This window comes from Drosophila virilis, chromosome 5, assembly GCF_030788295.1.
Source record: "Drosophila virilis strain 15010-1051.87 chromosome 5, Dvir_AGI_RSII-ME, whole genome shotgun sequence".
NCBI lineage: Eukaryota > Metazoa > Arthropoda > Insecta > Diptera > Drosophilidae > Drosophila > Drosophila virilis.
In genome coordinates this window covers 10,637,343-10,665,312 of record NC_091547.1, presented here as the reverse complement: position 1 = coordinate 10,665,312, position 27,970 = coordinate 10,637,343, and the positions used below count along the sequence as shown (strand labels likewise).

The 27,970-nt window shown below is 34.9% G+C and overlaps 1 protein-coding gene across 19 annotated transcripts in view; it reads right to left on the bottom strand.

Annotated features, from left to right (window-relative positions):
* hlk (hulk) overlaps nt 1–27,151 on the bottom strand; it is a 37,070-nt gene extending 9,919 nt beyond the window's left edge. The window contains exons 1-20 of one of the 19 annotated variants that reach the window (XM_070209703.1): nt 26,479–26,903; nt 24,029–24,185; nt 23,781–23,947; nt 23,193–23,228; nt 11,615–11,797; nt 11,364–11,507; nt 11,165–11,298; nt 10,924–11,104; nt 10,536–10,850; nt 9,758–10,072; nt 9,056–9,700; nt 8,813–8,995; nt 8,611–8,748; nt 8,360–8,542; nt 2,422–2,553; nt 1,895–2,218; nt 1,647–1,835; nt 1,445–1,582; nt 725–964; nt 7–189 (exon numbers count right to left, since the gene is read on the bottom strand). In XM_070209703.1, the coding sequence (XP_070065804.1) occupies nt 7–189; nt 725–964; nt 1,445–1,582; nt 1,647–1,835; nt 1,895–2,218; nt 2,422–2,553; nt 8,360–8,542; nt 8,611–8,748; nt 8,813–8,995; nt 9,056–9,700; nt 9,758–10,072; nt 10,536–10,850; nt 10,924–11,104; nt 11,165–11,298; nt 11,364–11,507; nt 11,615–11,797; nt 23,193–23,228; nt 23,781–23,947; nt 24,029–24,185; nt 26,479–26,683 (4,192 nt within the window). In that variant the 5' untranslated portion in view covers nt 26,684–26,903. Of the gene's footprint in view, nt 1–6; nt 190–724; nt 965–1,444; nt 1,583–1,646; nt 1,836–1,894; nt 2,219–2,421; nt 2,554–3,121; nt 5,019–5,289; nt 5,764–6,883; nt 6,923–7,080; nt 7,991–8,241; nt 8,293–8,359; nt 8,543–8,610; nt 8,749–8,812; nt 8,996–9,055; nt 9,701–9,757; nt 10,073–10,535; nt 10,851–10,923; nt 11,105–11,164; nt 11,299–11,363; nt 11,508–11,614; nt 11,798–23,192; nt 23,229–23,780; nt 23,948–24,028; nt 24,186–26,478 lie in introns of those variants that run through there. The other 18 variants (XM_002050439.4, XM_070209704.1, XM_070209705.1 and 15 more) reach the window with 18 other exon arrangements.
* Between the last annotated feature and the right edge of the window lie 819 nt (nt 27,152–27,970).

Here is a 27,970-nt window from a genome sequence, read left to right as displayed (position 1 = left end):
ACTTACCTTCAAAAACATTGGGTATGCCGCCTTCAAAGTAGACCAGAGCCGGATACTCGTGGACACCATAACCGTCGGCTACAGAGAAGTCGCGTGTTTTGACAAATGTGATGCCATGTTTGTCGCAATCGTCGTCAATATTCTCCAGTTCCTCCAGCACCTTGGTGCACTGCTCACAGCCATCGGCATCTGGGAGAGTTTTTTGATTGATTGTGGAAAACGGGAATATGCATATTATAACAAAGAGTGCACACTAGACAAAGGCGGGCGGGCGTGGGGTGTGGCAATAGAACATACTACGAGCAAGCACTACACATAAACTAAGCACAAAATGGGTAACAGAAGTGGAAAACTTGTGTTTAGAGAGAAAAAGCAGCAAAGTATACATAAAACATAGAAGGTAGTACAGCTAGAGCACAACAGACATATATGTATATATATAGAGATATATAAAGAGAAAGAAAGAAAGAGAGAGAGAGAGAGATAGTGTATTGGCGAGTTCGGTGTGCTTGGATTGGGATTGACTCAAGTTGTATTTCAGGTGCGCTACAGCAAAATATCGGGTAAGACATTCTCAAAGGTGTATGTACACATATTTATACTTGGGTGCGTGTGTGGGTGTGTGTGTGTGTGCGTGTGTGTGTGTGTGGTTAAACATTCTTGGACTCATTCCATTTGTGTTGGCTATACAAAATTTATTAAATTTGTCACGTATTTGCGCTACCATCTTCTTGTTTGCCAGCGCTGGCCTCCGTTGCTCCACCCTCGCCACCCTCGGCACCTTCGGTGCCTTCGCCACCAGCAGCAGCACCACCGCCGCCGCCACCACCTGCCTCAGGATCGCTGCCAAAGGCGGCCGCTGCACTGGCGGTGCCGCCATCCTGTTGATGCTGTTCGCGCTCCTTTTTCAGGCGCGCCTTGCGCATGGCTTTCGAATTGCAAATATCGCACTTGGTCTTGTTCCCTACGTGATTATTATTATTTTTTTTTGTCGTTTGGTGCAATTTGTGGCGTTTTTTTTTTGGTTTAAATATTTTTTTTAAATAGAAATATAAATGTGGTAAAAAGTCTTGTTGGTTAGATACATTTGAGCGCTGATAAAAATATAGCTTAAGATTAAATTATAGTTAAAATGTTATGAATATAAGACCTGCTTAAACGAAATGATGTACTGCAAACTGTTTGCGCAAAAGAGTGAGCATAAATTATATCGAGCACTTGAATACTCTACAAATAATGTAACAAGAGGTTTGGCAATGAGAGACTGACACAACATTTAGGCGCCGGAAAGTATGCTATAGAAACACAATTTGTACTCAATATAAGTTTATGTCACCAAACCGATTGCAGCTGTTAAACGCTGGATAAACTTAACAAATTTAACTTTTTTTTTAATCATATTATTTGTTAAATATATCGCACGTTTTGGTTATTATGAACTTACAGAAGTACACAGCTATGGAGCCAGACTCTTCGATTAACTGAACGAGTCGTTCGCCTTCGAGATCTTCGATAACATCTCCACTTGGATCCTTTTGCGTAAGCAACCAAGATAGGATCTGTTCTTCTTCATAAAGATCACCTGCGTGCAGAATGCCAAAAATAAATGCCAAAACTGGCCCAATTAATGTGCTTCGGATACCAACCGGCGTATATAACTGGCTCCTTGGATGTGGGCTTAAAGAAGACGATGGCGGGCAGCGCGAAGACGCCGTATTCCTTGGCCATTTGCTTGTCATCGATCTTGACAAAATCAATGCCTGCCTTGTCCGCATCATCATCGATGTGCTCCACCTCAGCCAGGACGCGTGGACACTGCTTGCACTCCTCGCTGTCTGTTGGATACAATACGAATTGGCATATACTCTACTTCAACATAAAATCGGGTACTTACAGAATATGACCGCCACATAGTCGGAATTCTTGCGTATTTTCTCGAACATCTTGCGATTGACCTGCTCAATGTGATCGGTCATTTCCATATTGGCCGGACTCGTTAGCCAGTCGAGCACCTCCTCCTCGTCGTCGATGTCGCCATCGTAGTTGATGTATTTGCCTTTGCGGAAATAGGTCAGGCCGGGCGGATTTCTATAGCCATATTTCTTGGCCATCAGCTTGTCATGCATTTTGACTATATAAATGCCATATTCGGCAGCCTCATCGTCGATAAGTTCAATGTGTCGCAGGACGCGCGGAGAGTCCGGATCATCCTCTTTGTCTGTAAATAATTCAAATGCAAATACACTTTGTTGATAAATTCAAATGAAAATAGTTTTCTTTAGCTTTCTGTTGGGCAGTTACAGTTTTTAGTGGGCGCGCAAATTCATACTTTCATAAGTACATATATCTATATATGCATTTTATTTATTTTCGGTTTTTAGATCTTTATGCTTAGAATACCTTAATGTGGCGCATACTTACAGAAGACAACCGCTAAAAAGTCTTTCGTGCCTATATATTCAATTAGTTGTTCTCGATTAATAAGCTCAATGCTTTGATCGGCCTTCTGCTCCAGTATCCAATTGAAGACCTCTTGGTTACTCTCCAAATTACCTGCATATCAAATTTAATGATTTATGTTAATGTGATTTCTTTATAAAAAAGTTTTTTTCTTATATTTTGTTTTGGTTCCAGTTTTGAACATACCTGTTGGCTGCAGTTTGTCAATCAATCAAGAGTTGTTTTTTTTTTTGCTTTTCATTTTATAAACAAAATTTATAACTTTCGTTCTCAGTTTAAATATATGTATATTGTTTTTGTTGCCGCTTTTGGCTTTGGCCCAATAACATTGGGCATTGGGCCAATAATTTTGGCTCTGGAGACCGCGTTAATTAATTGCAAACATTTGGCTGACAATGTGAATAAATTGTGTTCAAAAATAATGCAAAAATCTTTTATGGTTGTACATAAATTGCGACAAATCTGTTTATATAGCTGAGAATAAGAACCGCTTGTGTGTAATGAAATCATTTTTAATGCTTTCAACAAAAAACAACCAAAACATAATTATCTTTTTTTTTTTTTTTGTATTTGTGCGAACGCTTAAGTATATAAAAAGAACCTAATTTTGATTTTGTTTCTTCGTATGAAATTTACAATTTTTTTGCTTTTCGCTTTACAGTTTTACAAAAAATGTTCTTGTTTATTCCATTAATTAATTACATAATGTATAAATAGTTCATTTAAAAAGAGTTAATAAAAACTTTAACAAAATACATTTTGCTTGAGTTTTTCTTTTATTTTCCTTCATTTTTTCTTTTTTTTTGTTTTATCTTTACAGCTGCTGTTCAACAACAAATATTTTAAAAATTCTTACAAAAGAAATGTGACTCTCAGTGACAAAAGGCTTATAAGATAAGCTAAGGAAAATAAAATTAGAATTCGATATTTTGCAAATATCGATAACAAATCGCTAACAGTTAGCCGAGCCGAGCCGAGCCGAACTGGCACTCAGAAAAGAGAGAGAAGAGAAAAGAAAGAGAAAAAACAGTATGGCGAGCATTTTGCGAGGCCAGTGTTGCAAATCTAGCGAAAGATTTGACAGCCATTCGTAATATTAAGTATACGAACTGTATGATGAATATAAGCGAGTATTTTTTTTAGTTTTTAAAGCTTTCAAATCAGCGCTTGCTTGTGTTTTAATTGCCACAACAACAAAGAATATAAGTTTAGTTATGATTTATATGAAATATGCTTGGCTCTTTACAGTTAGCTATGTAAATAGTTTAGTTGTATTGTAGTTTGCGCTTCTCTCTCATTGTAAAATTGTTTAAAAAATATTTATTTGTTTTGTGTTTATACTAGCTACATACATAAATGTAAATTGTATATTGTAACAAAATAAAAGTAGTAAGTAGTATCAAAAAGTTTATGCTCAGTTATTGACAATTTTTCATGTTGGTTTTTATGTATTGTTAATTACGAATTGTTTTTATTTACTTTTAGCTAAATATATACCTGAAATTCTGAAAAGTTGGTTATATATTCGAGTGTGTGCGTGTGTGTGTGTGTGTGTGTGTTAATAGTAAGTTTTGTTGTTGCAGTAATTGCTTTAAATTTGAACAAAGTTTTGTTGGCGCAATTGAAATCCATTGACAAAATGCAACAAATTTAGTTTTTAGTTTAGTTTTTAGTTGTAGTTTTAGTTTCAGTTTTTTAACAGACAGGCAGCCTCGACAGGAAAAAAGTCAAAAGTGCAAAAGTACCAAAAGATACGTTAAGTGAATTAGTTAATTGTAGTTTTGAGTTGCGTGGCCAACGTTATTGTTGTTATTGTTAATTGACAATAAGGCTGGCCAGTTGGCATATAACCTGCTCTAACCGCTGCAGTTACGTGTGGAACAAAGAGTAACAGTTCGTTTTTCTTTCAAACAGTTTTGCGTTTTAGTTTTGGGTTTTTCCAAGAAATTCGCTTTAAACATTTTCATTTGATCGGGTGTCGTTTAAGTAATATTTAATATTAAAGTAACGCATTTGGCCGCCAAAAAATAAACTCATTTCTGTTGGGCAGTGTAGCCTAAGGCTTTTGTTTTTAGTATTCATTTACACAACCTGCTGAGTTAAGTTGTTGTTGTCTTTTGGGATGCATGTTGCACTTACAAATTATGATAATGACAATCACAAACAAAATCACACATTACACTTTATAGTTCATATAAGTATATAATTAATGATAATTAATTATAGATAGTAACCCGTTGTTCAAGGTTTTTTACAGCAGAGAGTTCTTAGATCTTAGATTTATGCGTGCTTTGCTTTGTTGCTGTTTTTGTTGTTGTTGTTGTTGTTCTTAGTTTTTGTTTAACTTATTTGCATTTGGTTTTTGGCAACATGACAACAGTGCGTATACGTGCTACTTTAATTATTGCATATCACTGAATCATACAATCATTCGAATTGCTTTTGTTTTCTATATATTTAACATTCAGTTTTAAAATTGTTGCCTTACTCCCACAGAGAGATATCCTGAAAAATGAGGTCATACAAATTTTTTAGTCGATTTTGGAAAAAATTAATGCCTGCAAGACACAAAAAAAAAAAGAGAAAAAAGAGAGAGAAATATACAAATCAAATTACAACCAGATATGTCTGTTTTTTTTTGAGTGTGTGTGTGTATGGGTGGGTGTGCACAACAACAAATACTTGTGATTAAAAACTGAACTGAATCTGTATATATGGTTTGTGTCTTACAATTTTGACAAAATATAATAATAATAATAATAAAAAAAAAATATGATTTATGTTTGGGTACTTTTAGTTTTTAATATTTTGGGGTGGAACGCGACGTACCGGTTTTAACGTTCAGCTTATTGCCCGACTTCTTGGACGATTTCTTGGTCTTCTCCAGCTCAACGGACTCATCCTCCTCCTGCTGCTGCAGTTTGGTCAGGGGTTTCTTGGACGTTTGGCCGGCTCGCTTGTTCGCATACGACACCTTCACCAGTGGCACATTATCATCATCATCGTCGTCGTCGTCGTCATCATCATCGTTGCGCTTGGACTGCTTCTTTTGGGCGAGGGGCTTGGCGGTGGATTTAGTTGGAGTGCTCGATGCGGAAGCAAATTTAAAGTTGCCGCCCTGACGCTTGCTGGATTCACCATCGCTATGTCCGATGCGCTGGGCCGTCATTTTAGGAACTTTGGTTGACCTCTCCAATTTGGTTGGACAGCATTGGAATGGTTTGTAATCGTTGGGCACATAACTGTTGCCGCGCTTAGCTGAATGGCCGTCGTGACCCAATCCAACATAGAAACATTCGTCATCTGTGTGAGCAAACAAACAAAAACATTTTGTCAGATTGTTTTAGTTCTTAATTTTTTTTTTTTGTTTTTATTTTTATATTGTTTTGGTATTTTTTTTTTTTTTTGGTTTTTTAATTAAAAGAAATCACTAACAAGAAAATTTATTACGAGATAATCAAAAAGTAAACAAAAGTGCATAAAGAGTAGGCGAGAAATTACGTAATAAAAGTCGTAAAAGTTGCTTTTATTTTTCAACACCTTCGAAATTACCACAAAGAGCAGTTAGTATGATTTTCATAATATTTTCTTCATAGATAGTTTGATAGATTGATTTCTTTCTAGAGTAAAAAAAGCGTGCTTTATGAATGAACAACATTTTTTCAAATCGTTTCTTTTTTTTCACATTAATTTTGCTATTCAACTAATAACTGACAAAATGCTTTTGATGCTGACTGTACAGGTATTAAGTCCTAATTCAGTTTTTGTACTAGATTTCAATGTTTGGATCGTTGTACTTATTTTTTTTTTTTTCATTTTATATACTATTTATATATTTGGTTTTTACTTTATCACGTTGCACAAAGACGCCTCTGGTTTTGGTTGTATATATAATTATTTAGCAGAGTGGGTTCGTCATTAATTATAAATTAACAAATAAAAACGTTTGCTTAAGTATTAAAAGAACAATAATTATATCAATAATCGAAATAATCAAGTTATTAACAATTTCTTGTTTATAATATTTTTTTTGAACAGTTAAATAAAAGAACTTTTCATAATATAAAAAAGTATAATTGATTTTTTTTTTTGTTGATAAATTTTCAAACATTGTGTCAGCTATGATTTTTGCATTATTTTATTATTTTGTTTTTTACCAAATTTGTTCACTTTTTTTTTTAGAGAAGTTATAGGATTGGGTTCTTCATACAATATTGTGGGTAAATCGAAGCATTGGATAGGTCTTAATACATTCACGAGGGCAAACATTGACGTGGCTTTTAGTGTGTGTGTCTCTGTGTGTGTGTGTGTGTATCTCCAATTTATTTATATTTTTTCGGTTTTGTGGGTGTAGATGAATTACTTTAGCACAAAAGCTATGCGCAACACATTTAGATATATCGCGATAAATTGCTTTTGTTACCTTTATGAAATGCATTTTTAGAATTCCTTTTACCCAAGTCTGTAGATAGACAATTAAAATACTGTAGTGTGAGTTATTTTGTATGGACTGAATTTTTTATATATATATATATATATAATATTTGTTTGGTGTTCGGCGGGTCAGGGAGTAGGTCACAACAATAAACAACTTCAGTTAGTGCGGCAATGGCAACTCACATTCACGTATTACCTATTTCATCTATAAGATCACCCGAGCATAGATCAGAAAGTCGATGTATCGTTCTGCCTTTAGCTCTGTGCTTATATATTTGCTTGCTGATGTCTTCTTCTTCGTCGTCATCGTTATCGTCATCGTTATCGTCATCGTTATCGTTATCGTCATTGTCATCGTCGTCGTTATCGTTATCGTCGTCATCATTGTCGTTATCTTTGTCATTTTCGTCATCGTCTTCATCGTCATCATCTTTGTCGTTTTTTATGTCGTCGTCTTCATCATCGTTTTCATCCTCATCCTCATCCTCGTCCTCTTCGTCTTCGTCGTCGTTGTCTTCATCGTCTTCGTCATCGTCATTATCTTTATCGTTGTCGTTGTCGTTCTCATCGTCGTCTTCGTCATCGTCACCATTTTCATCCTCATCTTCATCATTGTCTTCATCATCATCATTTTCGTCCTCATCTTCATCGTCATTGTCTTCATCGTTTTCATCGTCGTCCTCGTCATTGTCATTGTCATTATCGTTATCTTCATCATTTTCATCATCGTTATCGTCATCATTTTCGTTATCGTCATCGTCTTCGTCCTCGTCTTCATCATCGTCTCCATTATCGTCGTCATCCTCATCATCATCGTCATTGTCATCATCTTTATCGTTATCATTATCATCGTCGTCGTCATCGTTGTCGTTGTCATCGTCATCATCTTCGTCGTCGTCATTGTCGTCTTTATTATTATCGTCATCATCGTCATCGTCATCGCCATTATCATCGTCATTGCGCGAATGTTTTCGTAATCTTTCTTTTCGTATCGTTTGTTGCAGACGTTTTAGCTTTTCTCTTTTATCCACATCACTTTCTTTTGGATAGCTCAATTTAACAATTTTCTCATCACTTCCATCGTCATCGTTGCCTATTATATATCATATATATATCGAAAGTATTCATTACGTTTTGTCATTTTATAAACGGCTATAAACGGGTAGAATGATATTTGGATATATCCGACTTGCTTGGATTTGATATGCAATCTCTATTTTTTTTTTGTTTTTTTTTTTTTTATTTTGGCCAAGATATTGTGGGCTCAACTGATTTGATATTGAATGTTTGGCTTATGAGCGTGAGTTAGAAAGCAGAGAAAACATTTGAAACAAGAACGCTTACTCTTTTGATTGATTAACCACTGCAGCACACGATTTTCATTTTTGAGATTACCTTTAAGAATATTAATTTACATTTAGCATTATATATGATTTAAGGTTTTACAGATCTGTCAGCTTACCATCATACATGATCGGAACGCCTGTTTCGTAGTAAACTAAGGCTGGGAATGCGAAAATGCCAATTTCATGAGCCAGCTTAACATCATTCGATTTGACAAACTGTATGCCATGCTTATCGGTATCGTCATCGATATTCTCCAACTCTTCCAAGATGCCGGGGCATGTCTCGCACTCATCATCGTCTGTGGATGGCATGAAAAGGCATTGTTAAACTCTATTTGCTTACAATATTGTCGCTTTTCGAACGCACAGAAGAAAACAGCGAGATGCTCAACGTCGTTGATCAACACTTGCAGCGTTTTGCGATCGACCGATTCGATAACATCAGCAGTCGATTCATGCAAATCGATAACCCATTCCAGAATTTCCTCTTCCTTCATCAGATCACCTGTAAAAAAGAATCCAATTTTGTTTATTTACGAGCTCATATGATATTATATTTGTTGATTTACCGGTGTAAATTGTTCTAAACTTATGTCTATAAAATGCAAGCGCCGGCAAACCGGGCAGATCGTATTCCTTATCAATATCGTCATCGGATGTCTTTACAAAGTCGATGTCTTTTTCCTCGCATTCGTCGTCGATGTTCTCCAATTCGTTGAGGATCTTCTGTGCCTTCTTATCCCCCTCGGCGTCTGTTGAAAACGATAGAAAACTTGAATATTATGGTTTCTAATATGATTTGAAGTACTTACAGAAGAACACGACAACATGATCGTTTTCTGCCAAAATTTTATCCAACATTTTCACATTGACCTCCTCGATTTTTCCGGGAATCTCGAGGGTTTCGTCATCGGTGATCCAAGCCAAGACCTCGTCCTCGTCATCCAAATCGCCCGTAAAGTGCAATGGATCACGATTTCTGAAGAACACCAATCGTGGATAAGATTTGACATTGTATTTTTTAGCGACGCCCGTATCCTCAGTGGTAACAAATATAATGCCAGCCTCGTCTAGCTCATCGTCGATGCTTTCCAATGCGTTCAGTGTATGGTCACAGGACTCGCCCGGTTCGCAGGGACCCGTAAAGAATACAACAACATACTCATGCTCATTGATCAGATTAACGAGAATCTCATCGGTGACCTCCTCAATGGTCGCTGTTTTCTTTTGCACCACCAGCCATTCAAGGACCTCGTCCTCGTTCATCAGATCGCCCTCGTACAGAGCTGGTATCTTGTTCTCAAAGTATATTAGCGCGGGCAAATGATCGAGACCGTATTCCTTGGCCTCGGCGGCATTATCGATGCGCACAATGACAATGCCCTCCTTTTCGAGCTCATCGTCAATGTTCTCCAGTTCGTTTAGGATGCGCATGTCCTGTTTGTCTTCCTTGTCATCTGGAAACAGGCTTAACGTTTAACGATATGTTATCGATAAGCATTTGGTTGGCTTACAGAATATGACCGCCAAATGCTCGGTGTTCTCGACCAATTTGTCCTTCATTTCGTCGGTAACCTCGGGAATTTCGGAATAACGCTTCTGATGCACCAGCCAGCCAAGCAGCTCGTCTTCTTTCATAAGATCACCCTCGTAGATGTGCGGAATACCACGTTCGAAGAGCACAATCGAGGGTATTTCATCGATACCCCATTCTTTGGCTTCCTTATCGTCATCGATTTTCACGAAAGCGATATCGTTCTGATCGCACTCATCGTCAATGTTTTCCAGTTCAGCGAGAACTTTCTGTGATTTCTTTTGATCTTTGTCATCTGTTAAAGATTGTTATCGATTATTCACGGTCTGTAATGTTATCGATCGAAAAAGGAAAAACGCAATACAGGCCTTCTAAAGCTTTTAAGACCCTGACTACTGAAAAGCTCTCAACTTGCAACTAGTTTCATACTACGAAACGATTTAGATATTATATATATATAACTACCCGACATTGTGTTTGATCCTGAAATCAATTAGGATTATCCGTTTTAGTTTTATGGATTAGTTGAAGCGCTTTTAAAATTAATTAATTTATAAGCACATCGAGCACGATTAAACGCCAGACACTCAGACACACCCCGATATTACAAATACAACATATAATATTTATATATAGTCTATATAGACGATCTATACATTATCTACAGTTGATTTAAATATGTCAGGAACATTTTTTGTTTTTTTTTTTTTTTTTTTTTTGGAGGAAGTTTTGGGTTTTGTGGCCCAGAAATCACTTACAGAAGAGCACAGCAACGTGGGGCATTTTCTCAATGATCAAATCCAACATTTCATCGGTAATGTCTTCAATTTGATCGGAACTAGTTTGTTCTTCGAGCCATTTTAATAGCTTCTCCTCATCCTCCAGATTGCCTTCGTATATAGTTGGAATGCCTTTTTCAAAGTATATCAGTTTAGGAACTTTATTGATGCCATATTCAACGGCCTCCTCGGGATTATCGATTTTCACGAAAGTAATGCCCAATGCGTCGCATTCGTCGTCAATGTTCTCAAGTTCTTCGAGCACCTTTTGGGATTTCTTGTCGTTGTTGTCGTCTGCAAAACAACAGATGAGCAAAATGCGCCTAGTCGTGTGGTAGGTAAATATTATTTCATATTTCATATTTACAGAACAGCACTGCAATTACGCGTCCTTCTTTAATCATTGTATCGAGCATTTCATCGGTGACATCCTCGATTTCATCACGTTCCAACTGTCCCAACAACCATTTCAGTATCTGTTCCTCATCCATGAGATCGCCATCGTAAACGTTTGGAATTTCTTTTTCAAAGTATACAATTGCCGGAATCTACAAGTCATCATTATTGTGTTTGAGTTTATATTATTTTTTCTATTTGATGGCCCGTACCGAATCGATTCCGTAATCGGCTGCCGCCTTGGCATCGTCGATTTTCACAAACTGTATGCCATGCTTATCGCAGTCATCGTCGATTTGTTCTAGCTCTTCCAATACGGTCATCGAATCATCATTGCCATGATCATCTGTTGAGGTGATGTGAGATTGGAAAGGTTGTGCCATCGATAATTATCGATTCGAATATACATACAGAACAGCACAACCAAATTATCGATATTGCTTATAAGCGTCGATAACGTCTTGGTGGTGACATCCTCGATAACATCGTCCTCATCGCCGGTCGATTTATTTTGCACCAACCACTCCAAGACATCCTCCTCACGCTGCAGCTCACCTGCGGCACAGACACGGTTCGATAATAAAGTGTTTGTCTTTTTTGTATGAGTTTTTAAATGTGTTTCGTGTGTGAGGACTGTGAAGAGGGGTTTTGGCATGCTGTACCTTCATAGATGATCGGAGTCTGATGGCGATAGTAGACCAATGCCGGCAGATTGCCTAGGTTGTATTCATCGGCCAATGCCTCGTCGTGTATTTTGACAAAACCGATGCCCAATTGATCGGCCTCATCGTCGATATTCTCCAATTCTTGCAAAGCCTTGGCGCATTTGCGGCATTGCTGTTTATCTGATGAACGATGTGCAAAGATTAGATATAATTTACTGCAAATCAACTTCCTTCAAAGGTTGACATTAGACTTGGTATTTTCATTTTGGATTGCAGCACAATTAATGGTACATATATATTTTTAGTGTTCTTTGGCAAGGTCGTGCTAAAATTGCTTTGGTTGGGGGCTGTTTTTGGGAGGTTTAACACACTGCGCTTTTCTCTTTTTTTTTTTTTTGTTGTTGTTTTTTTTTTTTTTGGTATATAAGTAACGTAATTATCGCATCATTCTCGTGCGCAGCTGTAAGGTTAAGGTTAATAGACTACAAAATAGATTTCACGTTAAGGTGCATGCAAGACAAGAATAGAATTGGAATAGCGTGAGCTCAGAGCAATTGGGAATCGTATTGGACCATTTGGCTGCCAGCAATGGTATTGAAAATCGCATTATCCAATCGAATCAAATCGTTTGTTTACAAAATCACAAAGAAGGAAAAATAATTTGTATCTTTTGTATACAACCTGTTGCTAAATGCATTGCATGTCTGCGTTCCCCTGCAAACGGAAATGCATGCTGCGCAACAATCGAACCAGAACAGTGTGCTTATAAATAAAAGGGCACATTCAACAGAAAATAAATAAAGTTGTGCTCTTTAGGTCCTCTCCGAAATAACTATAAAAAAGCTCTCTCTTAATTCTATTTCGCAGGCGACATTTTTCAATTTTGCTATGAGTTTGTCTTTAGCAAGCTTTCCCTTTGGGTCTCGCTGCGTATACGTAATATTCTATAACACAATTTTCAAATATTTATTTTACAAGTGTCTTGAAAGTTTTTGACAGCTTTTGCTTACATACAATTTAGTTTATTTTAAATACTTGTAATTATTTTTATTTTATGGCATTCGTAAACTTGTTTATTGTTAAGTAATCTATATATATTTTTAAATTATTTATTATATTTAAGCTGACATCATTGGAATACAAATATAAATTTGATATAAAATGTTTTTGTCCATTTTATTTTTCTTTGTCTTAACCTTGTTTTGTTGTCCATAATTTCTTTTTAATTGTTATAAGTTAAGCCAAAAAAATTTTTATTAAAATCATGACCTCTAGCGAAAATTGTGAACAATAATTTTAGGCGATAAATATTTTTCTATGGAGCAGCTATTTTAACCGGGTGAGTGGGTGTGGCCAAGGTGGCAAGGCCACAGACACACACACACATATATACACACATACACAGAGAGAATTTATGCATATATTACTGTGCAGCGCCAGTGACTAAACATGTTTATGTTTATAGTTTTGACAGGTTTCTCGGTAAACTTTTGCATTTAGTATGCAAAATGCATTAATGAATTTACCGCAGACTTGGGCAAATACTAAAAATAGTGCAAGTCAGTCGGCTGGCGCACACATTTGCACTATATAAAACTAAATATATATATGTATATATATATATATATATATATTTATTATGTAAATTTGCATTTGGCTGCAACTAAAGAGCTGCCCATAATGACATCCATGCCGGCTCGTGTGTGCCAGCATCTTGATGTATTGCTGTATGCAAAAGCAATTAAAACTGCTGTCTGTCTGCAGTTGTAGAAAAAAAGACTCAAAAAAACAAAAACTAGACAACAAATATGTACTTTAAGATACCCTGCACAGGCATACAAAAAGTTAACAAGTTTTGCTTGAGTCGGTTTGTGTATCTCGATGAAAATGTTCTTACTTAAATTTAAATATATTTAAAAAAAACATTGCTATTGCTTAAGTTGTGGTAAATTAAATTATTTATTTTCATTGTGACATGTTTGAATATATTGGGTTATTGCCCTGTTGACCCTTGTTTGTGCTTTTAGGCAGTTTTTCAACTGAATTCATGTGTGAAAGAAAACCGATTAAATTTAATTTAATTAATTAAAAATACTAAAGAAAATTGCAATTACCCAAATCAATTTCTATTTCTATTAAAAATAAAATGACAACTTAATATATATATAGTGACATATCCATAGTCGCACCCACCCTTTAACATAACTTAGCACATAAGCATAAGCACAACTATAAACATTTCTAATATTGTAAACAAAGAGCCTGGTGATAACATCGACATTGGTCAAGATCAAACTGTCCCCCTTTGGTAGACATAAACAATTCACCCTAAATATCACGCCACTGTCAATGTTCCCATCAGAGTACTATCCCACGCATAATTGCTGACGCAGCTCAAACTTCACTCAATTTTGACTCAAACTCTCTCAAAGCGAAGTTTGCTAAGCGACCGCAACAGTTAGATAAATCAGTTCTTATTCGGGAAGCAAATCTGAATGTACTCAACAAAAGTAGCCGTTAAGTGAAAATAATAAATTGAAATATATTTTTTTATAGTAACCTAACGTGTAAAACTTAATTGGCGCAGCCGGTAGGATACGTCGGGAAAAATTAAAGATCGCTAAAGGATAATTAATTCCCAGATCTAACGCACAATCGCGACCGAAAGTGTTGTCGGAGTGTAATAAAAATTTTCTCGAATACGTATCCGCACAAGAACCTTCGGGTCACTAGTAGCTTAATAATATTGACCCTTTGGGCAATAAAGCTACTACAGTTAATAACGACTGGCTTTGCATATCGTTTGATCCCTGCAATACGTTATTACTGAGTCTTTTTAAGACACACACACAAAAAAAAAAAAACATTTAACCAATAATCCATCACAAACTTTAACCTAAAATAAAAGTGCAAAATCAAAGAACAATAAAGTTCAAACCTACAAACTCAAAACTATTCAAAAAAAAGTGTATTACACCAAGATGACAATGGAATTATCAGAACAACACCTCAACCAGGCCCTTTCACAACTTAGACAGGTGCCAAGCTTTGACGGATCAACGGATCAACTAAACGCCTTCATTAAAAGGATAGATTACATCCTACACCTGTATCCAACCCGAGATGTTAGACAACATAGCATCTTATACGGAGCCATCGAATTGCAAGTCACAGGAGATGCTCAGAGAATATCACAAAGGACAGCAGCCAACACTTGGCAGGAGCTGAGAAACGCATTAATTGAAGAATACAAAGTGCAGACACCATTTGAAGAACTCCTTCGACGCTTATACAACACGAATTACCAAGGAAACGTCCGTAAGTTCATCGAGGAGCTCGAGAATAAATCTTTTGTTATATTAAATAAGTTAGCACTAGAAAATATACCTAGCAATACAACCCTTTATACAAATGCTATGAATAACACAATCAAAGATGTTATTACAAAAAAATTACCAGATAGGCTTTTCATGATGTTAGCCAGACACGACATTACGTCGACACAAAAACTAAAGCAAGTAGCTCAAAGAGAGGGATTATATGAAAATAGTGTTACTGAAAAACCTAAAAATAATAATGTTCAGGGAAATCCAAATAACAATCGTAGGAACATGGGAAATTATCAGCAAAATGCTAACCCAACCACCATTTCAAGTGGCTATTCCAACACGAATCAGAGTTATCACGCACAAAATAAACAGCATAATAAGTCCGAAGACAATCAGAAAGCTCACCACGAGTTCCAACAGAAATTAAGTCAAGGTAGATACCAAAATCCCTTAAACTACCAAAATCAGTCCCATTCACGCTTGAATGCACCAAACCCTCCGACTAAACGTCAAAGAGATAGTAACAGTGGGCAGATGAAAATGGATACATCCGAAAATTTTCATCAGCAAGCCTCGGAACAAACAGAAGAAATCCATTCATAAAATTGATTATGAATGACGAAGTTCTAAAATGTGTCATCGACACAGGTTCAACCATAAATCTAATGAAAACAAACCGCTTAAATTTTCCAGTTTACAACGAAACATTAAAGGTTCACACCATAAATGGTGTTATTGAATTAAAACAAAGTATACGATTAGGAGCAAGCAAAATTTGTCCGAGCAAACAAAAATTCTATATTCACGACTTCTCAGAGCATTATGATGTTCTGATTGGGAGAGAATACCTTGAGGCATGTCAAGCAAAAATAGACTATGCACAAGGATCCGTAACCTTAGGAGAATTTAACTTTTGTTTTAGATATAACGACGAAGAGGTCGAAGAGGACATGACCGCACAAGAGTGCCTTGATCCACCCTCAACAGAGGACAGACCATTTAACTTCGCTATTAATAATGAATTAATAGAAAACAATGAGTTTAGGCTAGAGCACCTAAACTCAGAAGAAAAAGAAAAAATAAAAAAAGTTTTACATGAATTTCGTGATATCCAGTACCATGAAGGTGACAATTTGACTTTCACTAGTACAATTAAACACAAAATTCTAACAAAACATGAGGACCCAATTTACAAGCGTCCATACAAATATCCTCAAATATACGATGAGGAAGTAAATAAACAAATAAGCGATATGATAAAACAAAATATCATACGTAAATCCAAATCCCCTTACTGCTCACCAGTAATAATCGTTCCAAAGAAAAACGATGCATCTGGAAAGCAAAAGTTCCGGTTAGTCATAGATTACCGCAATCTCAATGAACTAACTATTAATGATAAATACCCTATCCCGATCATGGATGAAATATTAGACAAACTTGGAAAATGTCAATATTTCACAACCATTGATCTAGCCAAAGGCTTCCACCAAATCCAAATGGATCCTGGTTCAATACCCAAGACCGCATTTTCGACTAAACATGGCCATTACGAGTACACTCGCATGCCATTTGGTCTTAAGAATGCACCTGCAACGTTCCAACGTTGTATGAACAATCTCTTAGAAGATTTAATTTTTAAGGATTGTCTGGTCTACTTAGACGACATTATTATTTTTTCCACTTCATTGGAGGAACACATTTTGTCGCTACAAAAGGTATTTAAGAAGCTTAGAGAAGCTAACTTAAAACTACAGTTGGATAAATGCGAGTTTATGAGAAAAGAAACTGAATTTCTCGGTCACATAATCACAACTGAGGGTATAAAACCAAATCCCAACAAGATACAAGCAATTGTCAAATTCCCAATTCCAAAAACCCCAAAAGAAATTAAATCATTTCTAGGATTATGTGGTTTCTATAGGAAATTTATACCAAATTTCGCTAATATAGTAAAACCATTAACACTTAAATTAAAAAAAGGAGCAAAAATCAATATAAAAGACAGAGACTACGAACTAGCGTTTGAAAAGCTAAAAGTACTCATAACATCCGACCCAATTTTAATATACCCTAACTTCGAAAAACCATTTTCATTAACTACAGACGCGAGTAATATGGCAATAGGGGCCGTCCTTTCGCAAGAGCATAAGCCTATATGCTATGCAAGTAGAACTCTCAACGAGCATGAGTTAAATTATTCAACGATTGAAAAAGAATTATTAGCAATCGTTTGGGCCACTAAATACTTTAGGTCCTATCTCTTTGGTCGACAATTTCAAATCCTTAGTGATCACAGACCACTCGTCTGGTTAAATAATATGAAAGAACCTAACATGAAATTACAAAGGTGGAAGATCAAGCTAAATGAGTTTGATTTCCAAATTAAATACGTCCCAGGAAAAGAAAATTATGTGGCAGATGCTCTGTCCAGAATTCAATTAAACGAAAACTTCTTAGGCGAAGATACAATTAGCACAAGAGCAACAATACATAGTGCTCAAGAAGACAACAGTAACCATTTACAAATCACAGAAAGACCACTTAATTATTATAATCGACAAATAGAATTTGAAAAAGGAACCGAGAACGAAACAAAAGTTACGAATTACTTTCACAAAACCAACATAAAAATTACGTACAAAGACATGACTAATACGCATGCCAAAGAATTAATAAAAGAATACTTATGCACAAAGAAAAGTGTGCTATACTTCCACAACGAAGCAGATTTTCCAATTTTTCAAGAAGCCTACTTAGAAATAATAAGTCCGAATAATTCAACAAAGGCAATGAAAACTAGTACAAAATTAATAGACCTTCAAACATATGCAGAATTCAAAGAATTAATATTAAAAAAGCACAAAGAATTATTACATCCAGGAATTGAAAAAACTATCAATTGGTTCAAAGAAACCCACTATTTCCCAGATTATCAAAATTTAATTCAAAATCTAATAAATGAATGTGAGATTTGCAACATCGCAAAAACAGAACACAGAGATACAAAATTAACTTTCGAAATAACTCCGGAAATCGCTAATATCCGAGAAAAATATGTAATGGATTTTTACATAGTAGGAGATAAACAATTTTTATCTTGCATTGATATCTATTCAAAATTTGCATCATTAATAGAAATAAAAAGTAGAGACTGGCTAGAAACCAAACGAGCTATATTACAAGTGTTCAACCAAATGGGTAAACCCATCGAAATAAAGGCAGACAAAGACTCAGCTTTTATGTGCACAGCTTTACAATTATGGCTAAAATCAGAAGCAGTAAATATTAATATAACCACTAGTAAAAATGGTATATCCGACGTAGAACGATTTCATAAGACAGTTAACGAAAAACTAAGAATCATTAACAGCGACTCAGACGTCGAAAATAAACTTACAAAATTTGAAACTATACTCTACACGTACAATCATAAAACAAAGCACAAAACGACTAACAGAACACCAGCGGACATATTCATATATGCAGGTACACCAGAGTATGACACTCAAGCTAATAAAGAAAAACTAATAAATAATCTCAACAAAAAACGAACAAATTATGAAATTGACACTAGATACAAACACTCACCGTTAGTTAAATCAAAGACGACAACCCCGTTCAAGAAAACAGGAGAACTAAGACAAATCGACGACAAACATTTTGAGGAAACTAACAGAGGCAGGAAAATAACACATTACAAAACCAAATTCAAAAAGAAAAAGAAGACTAATCAAAGCAAATATAACAATTACAGGTCAACAACAGACAGCGATCAAAACATACAAGCACCAGCTTAAATTAATTATTATAATATTACTATCAATAACTGTAAACTATATAAATGCACAGAGTATTGAAATTAATCCTATCAAAGCCCATAACGGATATCTCATATTTAAAACAGGAACCATAGACATTCCGACAGATTACGAATTCCACTGTTTAACGGTTAATATAACAAAAACCGAAGAAACTTTTAACAATTTAATTGAACAAAGTAAAGAATTCAATAACCTTATACAAATCGAATACCTAGTAGAAAAATTAAACAGAGAAATAAACGGCTTAAAAATAGCCAAACGCAGCAAAAGAGGTTTAGTTAACATAGTAGGAACAGCATATAAATACTTATTTGGAACATTAGATCAAGAAGACAAAGCAGAAATTGAACAAAAAATAAGCAACTTAGCAGAAAACAGCGTTCAGGTTAACGAATTAAATTACATAATAGAAGCTATAAACAAAGGAATAGAAATCATGAACGAACTAGATCAAGAGAAACAAAAAGGAAAGAAATTAGATATCCTTATATTTAACTTACAACACTTTACAGAATATATAGAAGACATTGAGATGGGAATGCAGCTCACAAGATTAGGAATTTTTAACCCAAAATTACTAAAACATGACTATTTGTTGCATGTTAATTCTGAGAAATTGTTGAATACAAAAACTTCCACTTGGTTTAAATCAGATACAAACGAAATACTGATAATATCCCATATTCCTCGAGAAATAATAAAAAGCCCGGTATTCGAAATAATTCCATACCCGGATGAAAATAATAATATTTTGACAGAAATAGCTCATGAAAAATATTTTACCCAAGATAAAAAAGTTTATAGCAGAGAAACAAAAAAATTAATTAATAATGAATGTTTAACAGGAATTTTAAACCAAATAACATCAGAATGTAGTTATACTAAAATTTTGCAAAATTTTCAAATCAACTACATAGAACCAAATATAATTTTAACTTGGAATTTACCAAAAACTATATTAAACCATAATTGTATAAATAACGAAATAACAATAGAAGGAAACAATATAATAAAAATCTTTAATTGTTCATTGCAAATTAATGAAATTTCAATTTCAAACAATATGTTAGATTATACTCAAAGCATTTACGTAAGCAATGATGTTATAAAATTAGAACCACTTTCGTTTGTACAAACGAAACAAATTATAAATGCACATACAAAATTTAACAATGTATTCCAGATAATTACAATAACCATATTTGTAATCATATTAATAAGTTTAACACTGTATTTGACATATAAGTTCAAAAGCATACCTAAGAAATTAATTATAAAATATAAAAAACCCAAAGTAGAAGAAACACCTACAATAATAGGAGATATACCAATTCTAAAAGAAGAAAATGTTACACTATATCCAAACTTAAACACCTGAGGACAGGCACTTTTCTAATGGTTGGGGGAGTGACATATCCATAGTCGCACCCACCCTTTAACATAACTTAGCACATAAGCATAAGCACAACTATAAACATTTCTAATATTGTAAACAAAGAGCCTGGTGATAACATCGACATTGGTCAAGATCAAACTGTCCCCCTTTGGTAGACATAAACAATTCACCCTAAATATCACGCCACTGTCAATGTTCCCATCAGAGTACTATCCCACGCATAATTGCTGACGCAGCTCAAACTTCACTCAATTTTGACTCAAACTCTCTCAAAGCGAAGTTTGCTAAGCGACCGCAACAGTTAGATAAATCAGTTCTTATTCGGGAAGCAAATCTGAATGTACTCAACAAAAGTAGCCGTTAAGTGAAAATAATAAATTGAAATATATTTTTTTATAGTAACCTAACGTGTAAAACTTAATTATATATTTCTTAAAATCCGCTCCATAAAAAAATATTGCTTGTGTAAATTTTGCTTAAAGGGTATTACAATAAATATCAACTATGAAAGAAGAAAGCAAGAGCCAAACTCATGTGCGTTTGTCGATGCGCTTAGAAAATTTCGACAAAAGGCAGAACAATGGATGCAGAACAGAAGAAGGCAGAAAAAAATATGTTGTTCTTGTCTCACCTACATGCTGATCATCTATGCGAAGACCTTTGTGCGCTGTCTGCGCTTTATAAAAATACATGTACTATTGATGTGTACATACAGACAACGCGCACGCACACACACATACAGATGGAGATGTGCGTGTGTGTGTGGGGCTATATATGCACGCGCGTATACAGTTAGTTGTTTGAAAATTGAGCAAAAATAACAGCAGCGAAAAATCATTTTGTTGGCCAACCAACTGCTTGAGTTTCTATTTATAGACCAAAAATTGTAGGTGGCTTCTGATGTGTTGAAAAATACAAAAAAAATAAACCACAAAAAAAAAGGCAGAGCAAAAAAAAGGAACAAAAACAAACGGCAACAATTTGTTGTTGCGGCCGCCCTTGTTGCGCGCCCCAACCCCGCCCCCCTCTCCTCTGTGCCCCACCCACTCTTCAAAAAGCTAATACGTTTATGTTTTCTATGAAATTGTTCATTTCCTTTGTTCCATCAACCGCGGCCAATTTATTTCCAGCTATGTGCAAGCATGTCTATATAGGAAACTGATCTCTTCTGATATTTACAACAATTATATCACAAATATTATTTATTCTCGAGATCTGACTGCTGGACAGATTGACGGACATGAGTTTGTTTTACGAAATTTTTGATTTATCTCGCTGTGTTTGTTGCCATTTCATTTGATGTGTTTTTATTCTATAACACTCGAGTTAGGGCTGGCTGCGGCCCCGCCGGGCCACAAACATGGTCTGGCGCTGAGCCCAGACATGCATGTGTAAATGCTGTTGCTGCTGCTTCTTCTTCTAGTTCTTCTTGTTGTTGGAGTCTTATTTTTATACGTATACGTAATATTTGGCTTTTTTTCTTTCTTTCTTTTTTTTGTCTGTGCGCGTTCGGCCAATTTGTTTGCCAGTTACATTGTCATTATCTATCGCATGTCCATATAATTAATATGCATGTTGTTTATAGAATCAAAAAATAATGAAGATAGATCAGTTAGCGATAATTAGATCAATGCAAATGTCATCCTTTTGCTAATACAACTGTGTTTGGGAAATGTGATACTATCTATTCTATAGATACATATATTTAGAACTATTTTTTAAGAACCGATTCGCAAGCTATATACGCCGAATATACAGAAAGTATAAATAATAAAGACTGATAGCAATAAATAAACGATAAAAACTTAGTTGAGCACATCTCATTAAACCTTTTCCTTCGACTAATACTTCAGCGTGCGCTACTATCTATAGAATTTCTAAATGGCAAGCAACATACGTCTAGTATACCATATATAATAAATGATAAATATAGATCAGCTTACAATCAAGAGATCAATAAAAATTTTATTGATCTCGTTGTTTGAATCTAATTACTCATTGTGATGTCATTGTTCGAATCTAATAACTAATACAACTGCGTGGGAAATGTGTTGCTATTTGTAATGGCTAATGGCTAATATATGAAATCAAACAACTATATAGAGATATATCAGTTAGCAATAAATATATCAATTTAACACATCTTATATGTTTGATTCCCTTTACTTGTGCAATACTATTTAAAGAATTTTAACTAATTCTGCCACATCTGTAAACTCACATTCGCAATTAATATTCTAAAAAAAAAAAGTTGTTTAATTCATGAGACTGTTAATTTTGCAAGACTTTTGCCGCTTAACCTTAAGACTTTAGGGTCCACAAGGCTGCTTAAAAATAATATTAACCTATTTATATATATATATATATATCTAAACTAGGCATTAATAAATAATGTACTATCTAATTAAAAACCTTGCATTTATCATTAAGTTCACATTTAGCTTAAGTACATTAAGCTTAAAATATATTTTAACTTAAAACTTCAATTTATTTACATATATAAAGCCATTGTGTATACAAATCTTTGCTGCCTTACAAAAAAAAAGGTCATAATCTTTTTAAAATAAAATAAATAAATTCTTCTTGAATATATTTATGGTTATATAAATCAAAAATTTACCCAAAGCTGGCTGATTCCAAAGAATTAATTTCCAAAATTCCCGAGCTTTGCTCGTTTCGCTCCGAGGACATTGTAAGTATAACATTTAGTTTAAACAGGCTTTTAGAGGCGGGCAACAGTTATATAGGTATATATACATATATATACAGGACGAAAATGTTATAAATATTTACATAAGTTGATATAGGGGCGTTACGTTACGTTACGGCATTGCTGAGGCTTTTGTGCATATGTATGTGTAGTATACTGTTTGTGGGAAGAAAATCGTTTTAGAGGAAAATTACGATGAATTGGAAAAGTTGTGTTTAATCGAGTTTAAGTGTGCTTTTAATTGATTTAACTAGACAATTTGGATAGGGACTCACAAGTCAAGGACAACCCGTAATTAACATATGCACAAACTTACCCATTACCCTGGGTGGGCATGTTTCATGATCAGGACCTGTTGTCGTTTGAATAGATACAACGCATACATATATATTGGCTTATGTAAATATATGCTTAGAAATGTCTGGGGCAACGATTATCGATAATCGCCCAGCCGTTATGTATATAGGCAGATGATATATATAATCTTATATAGAGTTAATATGCCGCCGTACTTGGGTTAGTAACAAGATGGTACAGTTTAGTAAATAGATATCTAAACAGAAATATATATATATTTGTGATGCTATATTTAAATATATATATATATATATATATATATATATATATATATATATATATTAATGTACATAGCTAGGTAAAATTGTATTCAAGTTTTGTACCTAAGCTGTATGAATTTTAGTCACAAGAGAGCTTAACTGGATTTGTACTTTAATTCAATTCAATTAAATTGCTTTTAACGCTAAAAACTGCAACTGCTTTAAAATATTCAACCAATAAGTGTAAATAAAATTATAGATAATAATAATTAAGATAGTAGAGCGAGAGAGACAGAGAGAGAGAGAGAGTAAAGAGAGCTATAAAACAAAGAACAATTTGTACTCACAGAATAGCACGGCAACAAAATCGGTATCCTCGATAATCTTTAGCAATATCTTGGCGTTTACCTCCTCGATGCGATCGGGCAGATCCATGGCCTCGAGCGAGGTTAGAAAATCGAGCACGCCCTCCTCATCCATGAGATCACCATCATAGATGATGGGCTCCTTTTCCCTAATGTTTTTGTATATCGAGTCATTCGCTTGAATTGTGATATTGTTTTTGTTTTGCTGTTGTTGTTGCATTTGCATTTACCTGAAATAGGTGAGCGCCGGGAAGGTCTTGATGCCATATTGTTTGGCTAGTCGTTTGTCGTTAATTTTCACAAAGTCCACACCAAATGAATCGGTGTCATCGTCGATTTTTTCGAGCTCCGCTAAAACCTTATCACAGGTCACACAGCTACGCGCATCTGTAAGCAATTAAACAAATTTTTGATCATAATACACAATGCGATTATTTTTGTCAAAGATTTCTCAGAAATCTTATAAAGATACCAACATGAATTGACGACTAGCAACTGTCGCGTGTGACGCCAAATGCCGCGGCGATTATTCATGGCGGTACAGGATGCATCATCGGTAATGCAAACTACCCCACCGCCATCCGCCACCCGAACCCCCTCCCACCGCCCTTCCGCCCAGCTAACCATCATATATAGAGAGCAAGAACCGCAAATGGCATTCTGGGCACCCAACGCCCAGGCTAGTGAATGAAATGACAGCAGCAGCAGAGATTCTGCATTGGCTTCTATATTGTATGTGGTTTACATGGCGGATATTTATATATATATAGATATATTTGGTATATATGTTGCATATGTTATATATATGGTTAGCTATTAATGTGTGTGCACAACTGCCAACCGCATATTGCTAAATTAATTCATAAAAATTGATGCAGCCACTATTAGGGAAATGAATTGCACCACACAACAAGCTCTATCCACGCGTGTGTGTGTTTTTTGGGTGGTTGCACGCCCCTACATTATACGATTTATAAGATGTGCAACAGTGCATCTATTCACAAATGTATAATATCATATGTGTTTTTTTTTGGGTTTTTGCCCTATTTAAAAGTAAATTTTATTTCTAATTTGCGGCAGTTAAAAGCGGTTTGCGCTAGTTTAATCTATTTATTTGCATAAATACTTGAACTTCATTTGTTTAGTTTATATATGTTTTGGCGAATCGGAAAAAAACACTTTAGCGTCCGGCAGTCTGTTGTTCGATTTTATAGTTTTTTATGCGCGTCAAATACATGGAACAGATGCTGCGCCCATATTACGTATACGCAATATATGATTTGATTTAAATTGATTTAGTTTCTTGTTGTTGTTGCTGGTTTTCCTTACAATTTTGCATGGATATACATATATTTTATCTGTTAGCAATATTTTCACAACGCATTGCAATAACATTAATAGCATTTACTTGAAATAATAAACAAATTTTGTTGACTGCAAATTTTTATGGCCAATTGCATTGCCAATTTCAATGTGCTGCCATTTGCGTAGGCTATTCTTCGTGCAGGCTCATCTAAAATTTATATACTTTTTACTTTTACTTGATTTATTTGCATTCAAAATTTCAGTGTCAACAAGCACAACATTTTGGAATATTCACAAGCATGGCGGAATAGTCAATGCTAAACAAAAATTTATTTTCGTACATTAACTAATGCATTTAGCTAAATGTAAAATAATTTCAAGTTGATTTTTAATTAACTTGCGACATTGATAGACAATTTTTTGCTTATTCGATTCTAAATACATATAAATATGCGAGGCATATGAAAAATTTCCCTTGAGCGTAACAATATCCACAGTCCGAAGGTGATTAACGTTTGGAAAACGTATTTAACATGATTTGGGCAGCTATTTTTAAGCGAATAAATAATAGGCATGCGGCGATTTGTTTATGCGAATTTAGCGCTCAATTTTTATAAGCTAAAAAATTATTCAATAAATCTTTTAATGGCCAAAAAGGCTTTCTCCATATTTAATGTAAACTTTGCAATAAATTTAGAGCATTTTTTAATATAGCCAAAAAAAAAAGCAACGATCTATATAGCTGGAGGGGTCTTGGCATTGGCTAGCTTATTTACTGGGCAATATTTTCGTGGCATCCCTTCACTGCCAAACTGTTTGCGCCAAATCTAGAGAAGAGGCAAGATAAACTACTCTGGCGACACACACAGAGAGATACATATTGCAGAAAGCACTAAAATAAGAAGAACAACAACGCACGGAGACGGCAATTTCTCACAGCCAAAGCGATTGCTGCTCATAAACAGAACGCAAAGATACCACTGGGGGGGAAAAATAGAAACAAAAAAAAAAGCAAAGAAAAAAAAAGACGAACAGAGACTACTAGCAACAAAAAAAAAAAAAAAAAAAAAAATAGAAAAGGAAAAAAAAAACTAAACCGAATGAAAATCTCAAGACATTTCGTACAACGAAATTTTTCACATATTTTCACTTGTATGCGAATTTTTAGAATTTTCACTAGAGAAAATTTATATAATATGGCTTCTGTTACTATTTCGAGTCGCACGGCCATCGTGCGTTCAAGAAGATTAAATCGAACGCTAACGCAGCGCCCGGATCTCAAATCTCCCCGCCCATTACTAGGCAACTACAACAATATTGGGCAGGCATTGCTGTGTGTGTGTGTGTGTGTGTGTGTGGGTGTGTGTGTACTTACACCAGAAGACGGCAACGTAATCCTTGTCGGCCAACAGCTTCTCCAACTGCTTGGCATTGACCTCCTCGATGACGGCCTCTGGCTCAAGCGGCGCCGCCGCTGGCTGCGATCCTTTCTTGTTAGCGCAATTCACATATCCGGGAAAACTCAGTGCCAGTAATGTACACACGAGCAATGTCAGAGTTTTTAATCGCGTGAAAGTCATCTTTCGATTTCCTTCAATACGGTACTAATCAATTACTTTGGCCTGGCCGTTGCGATTAATTATTGTATTTAACAATTATCTTTAAACTCTTAACTCAAACATGCGTGCGTGTATGTGTTTGAAATGATATTATTATTAATATATTGATTTGATTGAAAAGTTAGCAAAAAAATCGTCGTTTATTAGCGTTGTCGTTATTAGAAATTATAATTTGATTTTTTTTTTTTTTTTTGAAAATAAAGGCACTATTTTTAGTTGAAAATCTTATTTCTTTCGCGTACACTAATACATATACTTTGTGCGCATATATATACAGGCAAAAATATATATAGGTTATATATATGAGAAAATTAGATTATATATAAATATATATATACATATGTATATATGTATATATATTTCTATTAATTGAATGTTTTCCGCGGACTGTACTCTTTTTAGTTTTTCAATTTTGTTCCACTCCGTGCAGAGGTCCGCTCGCAACTGAAAGTCTTTTGGTGAACATTCTATGCCAATCAAGAGGCCTAGTCAAGCTTTAGGGATCTTATATTTCGGGCATTTTAGCTTTTTGCCATAGCTTTCGGAATGAGCGATAGAGCGCCAAATGGACCGCTGCATGATCGCCGAAAAAGTGTGGTGAAATTTTGGGAAAACGAGCGAGAGCTGTTCACATCATCTGCTTTGCGTTGCAATTCTTTGTTTATGCATCTCGACAACTAAATGTATATATATATAGAGACGCTCGGTGGTCTTACGAAACTTTCTGTAAAAACAAAACTGGCAAAGTACCTATGTATGTTGCCTGTACTGTATATACAACAAGAAGGAAAGTATAAAAGGCAATTGTGAAATGCGTAAATGTATTTAAATCACAACAGCTGCGCGCACATGGCCGCTCATGTGAAGCAAAACAAAATCATAATTTTTGATTTATAAATGCAACTGATGAGTTCAATATAATTTCTACCTAAGATTTATTGCAAGTGCAAAAGCAATGTACGTCAAAGCAAAATAGATCAATTAATCAAATCTTATCACAGATAAAATTACAATAGAGAGTGAGGTTAAGTGATTTTAGAAGGCGTTTTTAATAACGGTTATGTGTAACAAACAATATCATAATTAAAAGTAATAAATGTGTGCTTTTTATATGTTTTCAATAGTCTTATAGCTACTAGCTATAACATTTATTATATGTTGTAAAAATCGACTTAAAATTCTAGTTTAAAGCGTTTTTGCTCGTTAACTAAAAATAACTGCCAAATAATTTTTAAATTGCAAATATCG